Source organism: Microcaecilia unicolor, chromosome 4 (genome assembly GCF_901765095.1).
Source record: "Microcaecilia unicolor chromosome 4, aMicUni1.1, whole genome shotgun sequence".
NCBI classification, from domain to species: Eukaryota; Metazoa; Chordata; class Amphibia; order Gymnophiona; family Siphonopidae; genus Microcaecilia; species Microcaecilia unicolor.
Genome location: NC_044034.1, coordinates 350023192 through 350037888, shown reverse-complemented (window position 1 = coordinate 350037888; position 14697 = coordinate 350023192). Strand labels below are relative to the sequence as shown.

The 14697-nt window shown below is 42.5% G+C and overlaps 1 protein-coding gene and 1 long non-coding RNA gene across 2 annotated transcripts in view; one reads left to right on the top strand and one right to left on the bottom strand.

Moving 5' to 3' along the window:
• LOC115469508 overlaps positions 1–14697 on the bottom strand; it is a 71297-nt gene that overhangs the window by 14967 nt on the left and 41633 nt on the right. The gene's annotated exons all lie outside the window — the stretch shown is intronic.
• The window catches only part of ATG3 (autophagy related 3), a 60159-nt gene that overhangs the window by 34653 nt on the left and 10809 nt on the right, over positions 1–14697 (top strand). Inside the window, exons 7-10 of the mRNA XM_030202233.1 lie at positions 2860–2947; positions 7888–7922; positions 9620–9775; positions 11063–11190. Coding sequence (XP_030058093.1) covers positions 2860–2947; positions 7888–7922; positions 9620–9775; positions 11063–11190 — 407 coding nt within the window. The remainder of the gene's footprint in view (positions 1–2859; positions 2948–7887; positions 7923–9619; positions 9776–11062; positions 11191–14697) is intronic.

Here is a 14697-nt window from a genome sequence, read left to right as displayed (position 1 = left end):
ACTTGCAGCCTCCCCTCCCCCATCCCTTCAACTATTCATAAACCACAAATCCTATTCCTTCCTTTCTTTGCATCTCCTGCAGTTGTCACGCCACTCTCGTCATTTATCAAAAGGTTCCAGAGTACTTTTCCTTGACCAGTCTCTGTTTAGCACCCTACCCCTTGACTTGATTTCCTCTTTCTCCGGCAGTTCTTTAGCAATCTCCAGTGACGTCACCTTTGTATTAACTTTTGACTGTTACTAGTAGCCTAAAGAGGAAGAGCCATTTATGCCACAAGTTCTACTTTTTCAGTAACGTGATTACTTCCTGGAAGGCCCTTGTCTTCTGTAAAGTTACTGAGGAGAAAACAGATGATTATTCTAGCATAATGGTTTCTCTGCTCTTTGTCTTGTCTTTTTTGCAACCAAAAAAAGGGGAGTAGGGGAAGATGGCTGTTCTCAAACACCAAATGAGACGTGTAGATGAATTAAAAGCTTTATTACAAAAACATCAAATTCGACTCGACAGCAGTCGTGTTTCGGTGCCTGAGCGCCTGCTTCTGGAGTCTTATGATGTCATTGTAGATGTGAAATGTACACAAATGGGGTATGAAAACAAAACCCTGATTGAGAGAAAGCAACAAAAATCTTCATGAGCTATCAGTAGCGGTCTCTGTTTCTTTCTCTCAATCAGGGTTTTGTTTTCATACCCCATTTGTGTACATTTCACATCTACATTGACATTATAATTGACATCATAAGACTCCTGAAGCAGGCGCTCAGGCGCCGAAACACGACTGCTGTGTCGAGTCGAATTTCATGTGTTTGTAATAAAGCTTTTAATTCATCCACACGTCTCCTTCAGTGTTTAAGAAGAGCCATCTTCCCCTACCCCCCCCCTTTTTTTTTTTTTTACTTCCATTGCGATACGTAGGGAATCAGTGCACCTCCACCTCTTGTGTGGTTTTTTTTCTCTTGTCTTTTTTACAACAGTCTCTTTCCAGAAATAATGAATAAACGTCACAATATCACATGAGTGTTCCTACCTGCAGAGCCTTGACCCCCCTATAGATACAGACTATTTTCAGGTTAAATTGTATCTTTCGCTTCCACTTCAGCCACTACCCCAATTAGGCTGTAGTATTATTCTCTTATGACTGCTTCTACATACATATATATATATATATATATATATATATATATATATATATAATATATATATATATATAATATATATATTATTTCCACCCCGCGCTTTCCCACTCATGGCAGGCTCAATGCGGCTTACATGGGGCAATGGAGGGTTAAGTGACTTGCCCAGAGTCACAAGGAGCTGCCTGTGCCTGAAGTGGGAATCAAACTCAGTTCCTCAGGACCAAAGTCCACCACTCTAACCACTAGGCCACTCCTCCACTGTTACTACTATTTGAGATTCTACATGGAATGTTGCTATTCCACTAGCAACGTTCCATGTAGAAGTCGGCCCTTGCAGATCACCAATGTGGCCGCGCAGGCTTCTACATGGAATGTTGCTAGTGGAATAGAAACATTCCATGTAGAATCTCCAATAGTAGCAACATTCCATGTAGAATCTCCAATAGTATCTATTTTATTTTTGTTACATTTGTACCCCGCGCTTTCCCACTCATGGCAGGCTCAATGCGGCTTACATGGGGCAATGGAGGGTTAAGTGACTTGCCCAGTGTCACAAGGAGCTGCCTGTGCCTGAGGTGGGAATTGAACTCAGTTCCCCAGGACCAAAGTCCACCACTCTAATCACTAGGCTACTCCTCCACTTTTATATCCATGTTTATATTCTTCTGTTTGTGGGACTCCTATAATGTGCACATTTAATTTTTGTATGACCTGTTCTCCAAGCTCCTGAAATTCTTCACTTTTTTTTTTTTTTTTTGCATACCTCCATAGTCTTCTATCTTTGTCTCCAACGTCCAGGCCCTGAAATCTGCCTTCCCCAGCTTGAGCTCTTTCACGCCTCCTTGAATTTGCTCTTTACCAGCTTGAACTTGGTTTTGATGTCTTCCATCCATTCTCTTAGCAACATCCTGTGACCTCTTTGGACTCCACCTCCATAGCTTCAGCCGGTGCACCACGTGGTGGCCTGCTGGCTGCCTTCTCCAATCCTTGTGCACTTCCTTTCTTAAGTACATAAGTAATGCCACACTGGGAAAAGACCAAGGGTCCATTGAGCCCAGCATTCTGTCCACGACAGCGGCCAATCCAGGCCAAGGGCACCTGGCAAGCTTCCCAAACGTACAAACATTCTATACATGTTATTCCTGGAATTGCGGATTTTTCCCAAGTCCATTTAGTAGCGGTTTATGGACTTGTCCTTTAGGATACCGTCTAACCCCTTTTTAAACTCTGCCAAGCTAACCTCCTTCACCACGTTCTCTGGCAACGAATTATGCGTTAGGTGAAGAAAACTTTTCTCCGGTTTGTTTTAAATTTACTACACTGTAGTTTCATTGCATGCCCCCTAGTCCTAGTATTTTTGGAAAGCGTGAACAGACGCTTCACATTCACCTGTTCCACTCCCCCTCAGCCGTCTCTTCTCCTCTGTTCACCTCCACGCCGCCATCCACAAGCCACAGGCGAAGTTGGGGCTGCAGTCTCACTCGAGTTTTTACTTCGTCAAATTTATTCAATCCCTGCAGGGTTTGAAATAGCTGTCCTGTCACCGAGTTCCCGTTTCAGATGACCATGCTCTATGGTGATATCACCCTAATCATAGAAGTCTTATTTTGAAATTTAAAGACTAATGATATGATTTTTCAGGGAGGTGCAAATAACTTTCTTGTGATATGACATCTGTTGTGCAATGTTGTCTTTGAAATGTCTGTTTTCTATTTGACTCCGCAGGACTGTGCAGTTCTAGCAGCAGGTTCAGGAATATGTGGCACAGGGGATGAGGATGATGACGATGAAGGTGAAGCAGCAGATATGGAAGGTAAACACTACACCAATAATCATTTAGACTGCGAGCTAAAAAATGCACGGATTCTATGGTCGGCATTGGGTTTAAGTTAAAGCATTTTCTATATTGCTCTTCAAAAGAAAGTCAAAGCGGTTTATAACAATAGAAGGTTATCAATAGAAATCAAACAAAATAAAACATGGAAAAGAAAATAAGATGATACCTTTTTTATTGGACATAACTTAATACATTTCTTGATTAGCTTTCGAAGGTTGCCCTTCTTCCTCAGATCGGAAATAAGCAAATGTGGTAGCAAATAGTATATATAAGAGAAACATCAAAGCATTACTTTGACAGTCTGACAGAGTGGGAGGGTGGGGGTATGCATGGGGACATCAAAGCATTTCATTGATATTCTAACAGGATGGGTAGTTGAGAGGAGGGTGATAAACAGAGAAATACAACTTTATGGTTTATAATGGGCTAGAAAACCCAGATCCTTATTAAGTCCTGTCTGTTGGGTGTCAAAATATTCAATCATTCTTACTTCAAAGGTCTTACGTTCCTGTATTGTTCCTGCTACCACATTTGCTTATTTCCGATCTGGCGAAGAAGGGCAACCTTCGAAAGCTAATCAAGAAATGTATTAAGTTATGTCCAATAAAAAAGGTATCATCTTATTTTCTTTTCCATGTTTTATTTTGTTTGATTTCTATTGATAACCTTTAAGAGTGGACTAACACGGCTACCACACCTCTCTATTTAACAATAGAAGTAAACTAGTGGGAAATGGAGAACGTAATCGCACCCAGAGGAAATAATCTATGGTATTTGATATTCCAAATCTGCAAGCAAGCCATTGATAAATGCAAATATGCTAGGACCCAACTATATATCTACACATCTGAAAATGCCAAAGGCCAGACTTTAATCCTCTTAAAATTCAGCTCAGATCTGAGATACTGGGGCATCGAGTTCCACAATGCTAGGGCTAAATAGTAAATCGCAGATTTCGAGCATACAGGCCAATAATGCCTTATTTAAGGAGGGTAGCAGAATATGATGTTGAGATTGGGAGCAAAGAGCCCTAGTGGGAAGTATAAGGTATCAGAGAATTAGAAAGATAGGCACTCCCCTATAAAAAGCTAGATAAGCCAGTATTAAAATCTTAAACGTAACCCAAAAGGAGTTTGGCAACCCAGCAGTATTCTTGGAGAAACATTATTATACTAGAGTGCACTGGCAACTAGTTTCATTGCTGTATTTTGCATTAACTGGAGACGATGTAATGATTGTTGCAGCGCATTATATAATGCATTACAGTAATCCAGTCTACCAATTAGGAAAAGTGAATTATAAAATTAAAAAAAAAAACAGAGTACAGAAAGTTAACTTGTAATGGGTCTAATGCAGTGGAGTACTCAAACAGGACCTAACCACTGAGGAAATCTGGGATTAAAAAGAAAATGTAAAGTCAAGGATGACTCCCAAGAATCCTAAGTAATAAAACTAGTGGAATTTGGTACCCAGAATAAAGGCTGAAAATGAACTATGAAAATCAAATTTTTAGGGTCTGCTGGGTACTTGCAACCTGGACTGGCCATTCTCAGACGATGCTGAGCTCGATAAACCTTGATCTGACCTAGCACGGCTTTTCTTACATTCCTAATATTATATGCGTGACCTAATCAACTTTCGGAAATCACTGAAGACCTTACCTCTTCAACAGAGCATACCACAACGATCCATCATTTGAACTTTAGCACGTTACTGCTTTAACTGTTATTTCGATTGTGATCTCTTTATACCTGATGCTTTATTCCATTATGTTACCCATATTCTTATGTAATTACTAATTGTATCTTTTACTCTAGTAAGGCGTTAGCCATGACGGAACATTGTAAGCCACATTGAGCCTGCAAATAGGTGGGAAAATGTGGGATACAAATGCAACAAATAAAATATTTTATTCTATTCTACGATTTCTATTCCGCTTTTAACTTGCGATTCAAAGTGGATCACAGAGCAAAGAGCTATCCCAACCAGATAGAATTACATTACGATCGGTAATCTGTTGGTAATAAAATACCTTACGTTCCCGCCCGTAACCTCCGTTCACAGGATAAATCCCTCCTCTCGGTACCCTTCTCCACCACCGCCAACTCCAGGCTCCGCTCATTCTGCCTCGCCTCACCCTGTGCTTGGAACAACCTTCCTGAGCCCTTATGCCAAGCCCCCTCCCTGCCCGTCTTCAAGTCTTTGCTTAAAGCCCACCTTTCCAATGCTGCGTTCGGCACCTAACCCTTACCGTTCAGTGAATCCAGACTGCCCCAATTTGACTGCCCCTATCGGACCGACCATTCACTTGTCTATTAGATTGTAAGCTCTTTGAGCAGGGACTGTCTCTCTTTGTTAAATTGTACAGCGCTGCGTAACCCTAGTAGCGCTCTAGAAATGTTAAGTAGTAGTAGTATTAATAAAGAAGTATCCATCTAAGTAATTTTTATAAAACATAACATTAAGAAACAAATATTTAAGACCTTTTGAAAAGAACTGTAAGGAGTAGTTAAGCGAACTGTTATAGGTAGACTGTAACATATTTTTGTGCCTTAGAAGGCAACATTTATTTATTTTATTAGGTCTTGCTATACTGCTTTTGCTAACCAGCAGTTCAATGCATTGTACAATAGTGAAAATACAACATAAATTAGGTCAGAAGTAGAGCTACAAAAAGTGATAGGAAAGGATAGAATAGCCTCGCACTCAACAGAAGAAGAAAGCAAGACAGGAAAGACTGAAAGTTGGTGAAGGGAAACTGGAGTTAAAAACAAGACATTAGCAGAACTTTCATCACAATGAGGAACCAGATGCATTCAGATTGGGGGAGAGGGAAACGCTTGTTGAAAGAGCCAAGTTTTGACAAATGATTTGAATATTTTAAAGGATAGCACAGTTCAAATATTTTTTATTTTTGTTACATTTGTACCCTGCGCTTTCCCACTCATGGCAGGCTCAATTCGGCAGGCAATGGAGGGTTAAGTGACTTGCCCAGAGTCACAAGGAGCTACCTGTGCCTGAAATGAGAATCGAGCTCAGCTCCCCAGTTCCCCAGGACCAAAGTCCACCACCCTAACCACTAGGCCACTCCTCCACTGTTGCTACTATTTGAGATTCTACATGGAATGTGGCCGAGCAGGCTTCTGCTTCTGTGAGTCTGACGTCCTGCACGTACGTGCAGGACGTCAGACTCACAGAAACAGAAGCCTGCGCAGCCTTCTACATGGAATGTTGCTAGTGGAATAGTAGCAACATTCCATGTAGAATCTCCAATAGTAGCAACATTCCATGTAGAATCTCCAATAGTATCTATTTTATTTTTGTTACATTTGTACCCCGCACTTTCCCACTCATGGCAGGCTCAATGCGGCTTACATGGGGCAATGGAGGGTTAAGTGACTTGCCCAGAGTCACAAGGAGCTGCCTGTGCCTGAAGTGGGAATCGAACTCAGTTCCAAAGTCCACCACCCTAACCACTAGGCCACTCCTCCACTATTAGGAGAGGGAGGGAGTTCTAAAGAGCAGGGGCAACAAAAAAGAAAGCATGGTGCCTAGTTGACTCGAGAATGGCCTGTTTAGTGCTGGGGAGAGCCAAGTCGATGGTGATTCAGGGAGCAAGAGTACAGGCAGGAGAGTAAGGAAGAGTAAGGGAGAACAGATAAAGTGGGAGACCAATCCTAAAAGCTTTAAAGGTGAGCATGAGCATTTTGAAAATAATGTGTCCTTCGATAGGAAGCCAGTGATGAGATTTGAGAAGAGGAGAGACATGATCGGTGGGCATTACAGAGGAGTCTCATAGCAGTGCTTTGAAAGGTTTGCAGTTTCTTTAATTGAGAGCAGTTTCAACCAAGGTAGACAATATTACAATAGTCTAATTTGATAGTAAACAGTGAGACGATAAGGGCATGTAGAGAGTTATGATCCAGGAACCACTAAATAGAACGTAACTGTCTGAGAATAAAGAAACCGGATTTGCATGGCTGGGAAATGTGAGCGGAGAAAGAAAGTTGGGAATCCAATAGCACACCCAAGTAGCAAAAAATCCACGGGGTAAGTATCTACCAAAAAGATTCATAGGGAAATTAGGAGTGGTGAGACCACCTGAGAAACTAACACATCACACTCTCCTGTATATTTAGAATCAGTTTATGATTTGCAAGCCAGTCGGAACTGAATTGAGGCAGTCTTGAAGGGGGGCAATAGAGGGGGACAGAGGGGCTCGTTGGACAGATTAGTAGAATAGACAGGAGAAAGTAGAGGCTGGCCAAAGGACAATCCACCACAGGAAATGTTGCTTAAACATACTTTGACAGCATCAGTTCAGGGATCCGACATGGTCCGTGTTTCGTCGGAACAAACCACCTACCTCAGGGGTCACAAACTCTCTGAAAGCAAAGAAACTTATATAAAATGCTGGTGCACAAATGCATGTAAAACAAGGGAAGCAAATAAAATCAATCTGTACTGATAAAACAGAGCAGCCAGGAAACAGCCACCTCATCATTTAGAAAGAGACACTAAGGTCTGAGGTTGAAAGGAAGACCAGGAAGAAGTGCCAAGGGAAAGGATAGATACTGAGAATGTTTGTACAATTGCATGTTTGTTTGTTTTTTACAGAAGGGACATCGAGAGACAGATGTTTAAAACTCCTTAGATGCCCTCTATGGCTTGGGAATATAAGCAAGTTTCCTACCATAACTGAATTCACACCATAAATACATTTATTGACCAGTAGGTTTCAGTTTGGGAAAATGGACAGTCTTATTAAATCCCTCACTCAAGTTTATACAGTCCTAAAAATAACCTTCTCCCTTCCTCCCAAAGTGACCTGGGCTGCAGAATTTTTGTTCCTTAATCAGTTTGCCTTCGCACAGAAATGAATGCTATGACTGCTAATTTCTGAATTTTTTTAACAGAATATGAAGAGAGTGGACTTCTAGAGACGGATGATGTAAGTCTTGTCTTTCTGAAAAAAAATTTTTTTTTTAAACCTAATCTCCTAAGGCTAAGTTTAGTAAGGAGGTTCCATAAATGACTTGTACACTAGGTCAAAACAGGTTTTGGTATGTTTGTTGTGCTTTTAGGGGACAGTTTTCAAAGTGGGGCACATTAATGGAATCTGGTGGGGGGGGAGTAAGGGCTTCGCACCAGTTGTCGATGAGAAAATAAGAACCTGCTTTCTTTTTAGAAAACTGCCCAAGGATAAAATAGCTGCAGAGATCTTACTTTTCTAGGGGTAACCCCTTCCCCTCCCCCCCAAAAGGAAAGCATATAGAGGGCAATATAAAGAGGTGCCAAAGAAGAATCTGTTCTAAAAGGAAAGTAGGCACTTGCTAAAAAGACTCCACCCCTGTTTGCAATTTCGCCAAAATGCATCCTGCTTACTTCTAATCGGGATACTCGCCTTGTGCCAGCTGCATTGTTTACAGTCAGGACCCCTGAGGAAGGCTTTACAGCCGAAACACGGCCTGGGTTGGGTCATATGTATCAACGCATCCTGTTTTTAACGTTGGAGGATAAACCTTCAAACGTTCTTGGTCATCTTGTGACTTGGTCTCTTTTAGGATCTTCCACCTCTTTGTTTGACAGACGTGTTAACATTAATAAATTACAATTTTAATACCTTCAAAAATAATTGCCTCAGGCATGTCATACATTTTTTATGGTATCTTAAAATACTTCTGCAGCACCTGACAAAAAAAATTAACTTGACAACAAATGTTGTGCTTTTTAAGACATCGTAAAACAAAATTTTAACTTTTGTGTACTTTTAAACACAGATAGGCCCTGTTGGACGTCCAGAGAGACCTGGGCAGTTTTGAGTCGCTAGATATTTGCATTATTATTGTTAACGCATGAAAACAAACTCCAAAACCAAAATTAAGACACCAGAAGTATAAAGCATAATTTGCATGTTTTTATTTACATAGTAACATAGTAGATGACGGTAAAGACCGGTACGGTCCATCTAGTATACCCAACAAGATAAACTCCTATCATAAGTTATGGTGTGATACTACATATGCATACTGGATCTTGATTTGTCCTTGCCAATTTCAGGGTACAGACCATAGAAGTCAACCCAGCACTAGCATTATTCTCCAACTACTGAAGCTGTCATTGAAGCCCACGCTTGCACATCCAGATCTCCCCAGCCATGATCAGGGCAAAGACCGTAGAAGTCTGCCCAGCACTGGCCTTGTTCTCCAACTACTGGAGCTGAATCTGTCCAGCCATGAACAGGGCATAGACCGTAGAAGGCTGTCCATCACTGGCTTTGCTTCTCAATTATTGATGTTGCCATCTAATCAACGTTAAGCTTGTTTGGGTCCATGTCTTCCATATAGGATTCCCATAATTTGTTTTCCAGTCTTTCTTTGCAATGCACTAATTAAAATTAAGTGGTGTCTAAATGCAAGTGTCAGGTCAGATGGCCTCCCTCCCCTGATTGGTCTTGGTTCCATAACAGGTGGAGACATGTTTATATATTTGTTTCTGGTGGACATGAGCAGAACCATTGGGTAACTTTGGAAAGTTTCAGAAAACATTTGGGTGGGAAAGGAAAGACATTTGTCTGGTCTGTCTTCTTGCTGAATTTCTTTTATTGCAAATAGTTAATGGAAGCTCTATCTTTGAAATTATGAACAGGCAACACTTGATACCAGACAACTAGTAGAAGCCAACAAACTGAAAACTGAAGTTGGAGGTGAAGATGCAATCCTACAAACTAGAACTTATGACCTGTACATCACATACGACAAGTACTACCAAACCCCAAGACTCTGGTTATTTGGATATGATGAGGTAATTGCTTGCATTTTGTCGTTTGGTTTCACGGCTTTTTGAGTGGAAACCTGTTTCTCCTCTTCCAGTAGTGCAAGCTGCTGGTACCTACCTGGGCTTGTTTGTTACCCCCCACTTTGTAGATGTGTTCTTTCCACATATCACTGACGCTGATTCTGCTAGGTACTTGTGACCTGAATTGGTCAGTGCTGGAAGCAGGGCACTAATGCTGCTGGATTTACATTATTTATTTATTAGGATTTATTTACTGCCCTTTCTGAAGGTATTCACTCAAGGCGGTGTACAGTAAGAATAGATCAAACATGAGCAATAGGCAATTACAGCAGTAAAAATATTCGAAAACAAACAATACAAAGTATGGCATGGTATACTAGCAATGTCAACACAATATGTACTAGAACATTATAATTGGTAGTGAAGGGTAAGGCAAAGTTGTAACATATAGATGTGTAAGAAAGTAGGAAGAATTAGAAAGTAAGGTGACTGATTTGAAGAAAGTTACACGTGAGGTCAGAGAGATGGTTAAATATTATCTCAGCTAGGGTAGGAGTAGATAAACATGTCCCGCTGCAGTATGTGCAGTCCGACTATGTGTGTGTGAGTGAGACTAACAAGTTAGTTACTTCTTCCATTAAAGGCCTGGTTGAAGAGCCAAGCTTTCACCTGCTTCCTGAAGTAGAGATAGTCTTGTGTTAAGCGGAGCCTCTCAGGCAATGCATTCCAGAGTGGGGGGGGGGTACTCCGTAGAAGGCTCGCTTACGGGTATCACATCGTGTAATGTCTTTTCGAGAGAGTGTGGTTAGTGATAGTCCTTGAGAGGACCTTAGTGTCCTTGGCGGTGTGTGGAGGATCATCCTATTCTTCAGGTACTCAGGGCCATTTCCTTTCAGGGCCTTGAAGATCAGACATAAGAGTTTTAAATTTAGCCTTGTATTGTACTGGTAGCCAACAATGTTTTTGCAAAACTGGTGTGATGTGGTCAAGTCGCTTGCAACCTTCTATGAGTATTTTTGGACCATATGTGTCTTTCATAAAAAGGCATCTTCCTACCCTATTACAAAAGTACCCTTAATGACTGTCACAGGAAAGAATATAGCTGCTAAGTAAAGTTATTTAAAAAAATTTCAAGTGACACAATCTAGCTCCAAAATCTCCTTCCCTTTGACTTATAGCTGCCCCCTTCCCTCTTGATGGTTTGTAGACAGCAATACATTAGATGTAACATTTCTCACTTAAGTGCAATGGAAGAGCAAACGGCTGTTTTACTATCTTTGGTTCTGCTTGCAGCAACGGCAGCCGCTAACAGTAGACTATATGTATGAAGACATAAGCCAAGATCATGTCAAGAAAACGGTGACAATAGAGAACCATCCACATCTTCCTCTGCCTCCCATGTGTTCTGTCCATCCATGCAGGTATGAGCAGCATATCGTGAATGTCCTGAGCAGCCGTTATGTGATATATGAAAGACCATGTGATGAAATTTTCTTACCAGCAGTTCACCTTAAAAGAGACTATGGTTAGCAGGGATGAGCAGCCCAAAAACGTATTATGTTTCATTTCCTGTGTCATTTGGAGCATTCGTCTTGTTTTGGGGCCCCCCCACCACCAAAAAAATGACACTTGTTAAGAGTACACCCTTCTTGCAAAGAGGACACTCGTTCCTGATAATGTGTACATATGCAATGTGCACCGTTATCGGCAAATGAAAGAAAACCTCTGTCGTGAGTTTTTTTTTCTGCTTGTTTTTGTTTAACAACTTGCAATAACATGGGCTACATTATTGACATTTCCTATGTCTTTGTAAATGACACCCCATCCCTAATGGTTAGTGCTTTGAATGCAATTGCTGGACAAATAATAATATTGACTGAATAACTTAATCTTTCAAGGAGATGCATAACAGTAATAGAGAAATTAATTTTTCTCATTTTAGCATTTCATGTGTTCTTTCTTTTTTTGAGCATAGTGTTACAGAGGAAAAACACCAGGCACAGCTCAGCAGCCAATCACCCAAAAGGTTTCCTGTCCAGCAGGTTGAGGTGTTTTCATGTTAGGTTTTAGTCCTGTTATATGGTTGCTAAAGTCACTGAGACAAAAAATGTTTCTGTACTGTAAGAAATTAATTCTGGTTTTTGTGTACAGGTTTTTAAACAGTAGACGCTACTGTGTAGTAGGAACTGAGGTTTAAATTCTCAGCACTTCCATATCTTCCTTACGTTATTCTAGAACATGTGCGTAAGTCATGTCCCTTGAACAGCAGGTGGGGATAGAGAACACAGAAGTGAACTGAAGCATATAATCGTAGCCTGCCAGCTGAGTCCTTCAGTATTTTCTATCTCCAGCAGGTGGATGAGCATAGCTCAGCCCTGAGCTCTGGATAGGCCGCTCCTGGTCCAGTTGGTCAACAGCCTCCAGTTGAGCTTACCGGGCAGTCTTCTTGCAGGAGGTCATCTGTGGAGGTTCCAGAGTCCTTTCTCCTTCAGCCCATGTCCTCCTCCCTCGCCTCCTGTTGGTCTGGGAAGCAAGGCTCAACAACTAGTTCCTGAAATGGTCAAAAAAAAATGCCGTTTTGCCATTTACTAGAGGCAGCTATGTGTTCAGCGCACTGTAGGGAGGGGGGCTGATGCAGTTCAGAGCCGGCAAGTCTCCCTTCTATTTTCCTATCCGGACCAGTACCCAGGGCAGTTTTAGCAGTGTTTCAAGGGGGGGGGGGGGCGCAGTGGGGATTCCCATGTCAGACACGTGGTCTTCTGGAGGGTGATAGCAACTCCCGCTGAGTTGGTCAGGCGGTGCGCCTGCTGTGGAACCTGCCATGAATCATCTGGCTGCTGCTCCTCCACCTGTAAGTCAGGAAAGATGAGAACGATGGGGTGACAGTAGCCATTTTACCGGTACATGGAGAGAGCACTGGAATAGCTTCCCATGCAATTGTAGGGCACTGTTTCTCCTTCTCCTGGGCAACCTGATTTGGCTGGAGGGCCAGGGGGCATATTTTCCCTTGAATTTGTGTTGGTTCTCCATCCGGCGCACTTGCTGAGGCAGAATAAGGTAGGAGTGGCTCAGGTTCCCTCGCTTTCTGCCCTCCTCTCCTCCAGCTCCCAAGAGGTCCCATTTGGATCCCTCTGCTGTGGTTGAGAGGGATTCTCCTCCTTCACCTATTTCGGATGAGGCTTCAGTCCTTTCAGAGAAACCTTCAGTTAGAGATTCTTTGGAGGAGGGAGAGGATCCAAGGTATTGAGGCTATTTTGCAAGGAATAACTGAGCATGTTGATCTCTGACGCGTTGGCAGTGCTTTCTATCGAGTATCCTTTGGCTTCTGCTTGGGAGGGTGGGGCCTTCTATGATGAAGAGCCTTAGGAGCCCCTCTAAGACCTTCCCCACACATCCAGATATATACGGGTTTATATAGGCGGAATGGATGATTCCGAACATGATTTGAAAGTGGGGTGGACCATGAGCTACTTGCACCCATTGTTGCCTGAGGAAAAAGAAAAGCTCAGCTACCACGTGTGGATTTCGTGGTGACAGCGGTCACAAAGTAGACCACCCTTCCAGTGGAAGGAGGTATTACTTTAAAGGATCTACAGGGCAGGAAAACAGCACGTTGTAAAGCAATACTTTGAGGTGGCCTCCCTGGAACTCCAGGTTACCATCTGCAGCTCCTTTTTGTAGCAAGAGCATGCTTGAAGTGGCGCCAGCATAGTTGCTGCAGGAGATTCACCACTGTACAGTTGGAGGTCGGGCTGGCTTACTTAATGGACGCAATCTACGATATACTCCAGGCCTTGGATTGGTGTATGTCCTTTGCAGGTGGTGCTTGGAGGCAACTGTGGTTGCGGAATTGGTCTGCAGATGTGTCCTCCAAGAAGTCTTGGCTGGTAAAACTCCCTTTCAAGGATAAATGCCTCTTTGAGGAGGACGTGATTAACCTGGTCAAGGAGCTGTGAGAGTCTAAACTGCAGCACCTGCCTGAGGACAAAGCAAGAAGTTCCACTAGCACTACTGTGGGGTCCTCCCAGTCTAGATTTCGGGAAAGCACTATAGACCAGGACGCAAACAATTTGGGCAGCTGTTGGCGGTTTCAGGGTAGACAGTCTTTCTTTAGTTCTGATAGGAAGTCCGAATGAGGGCCTCCGGTATACCCAGTGAGGCAAGGCAAACCCATGCCTCCCCACTGCCAGTGGGAGGTCGTTTTCAAGGCTTTGTGGAGAAGTGGGCCTCCATTTTGTCGGACCAGTGGGTTTTGAATATTCTCAGGGAAGGCTACAAACAAATTCTTCCTCCCGGTCACATCGTTCTTAGAGTGTTCCTGTCGAAAGGCAACAAAGTACTGGCATTTCAGGCAACTGTGGAGTCCTTAATCGCCCTGGATGCAGTGGATCTGATCCCTCTTTTTTTTTTTTTTAATTTATAAGAAGTCTTTATTAAATGCATAGTCAAAGGGATACATAACAAAGTACAAAATGCCACCAAAAAGTCAATACATCTTGCCAATACAAACAAAGCTGGAAATGAGTAATCCCTCCGACCCATACATATTGACGTCTACAAATTCAACTTCAAAACTTTTTAGATTTTCCCAAGATTATGGAAATATAACTTCCCTTGTCCCTACCCCAACTCCCTCCCCACCTCCCCCCACCCCAATAGCCCAATGAGGCCCACTGAGAATATTCTCCCCAAAGAAGGTGCCAAATCCCATCAGAACATAACTCTATGCAAAGCAGTGTGTTGTAAATGGCTCCCAAATAGATTCCCAAACATGCCTCCGATGTCTACTCTCTGCCAAAAGACGTTCCATCTCGTTGCTTCCAGTGAGCTGCAATCACTACCCGGGCCGCACCCATAGCATGGCGAACCAAGGTAGCCTGAGAAAGGGTTAAACCCGGTACCTTTTTGGGAAAAAGGAAATATACTGG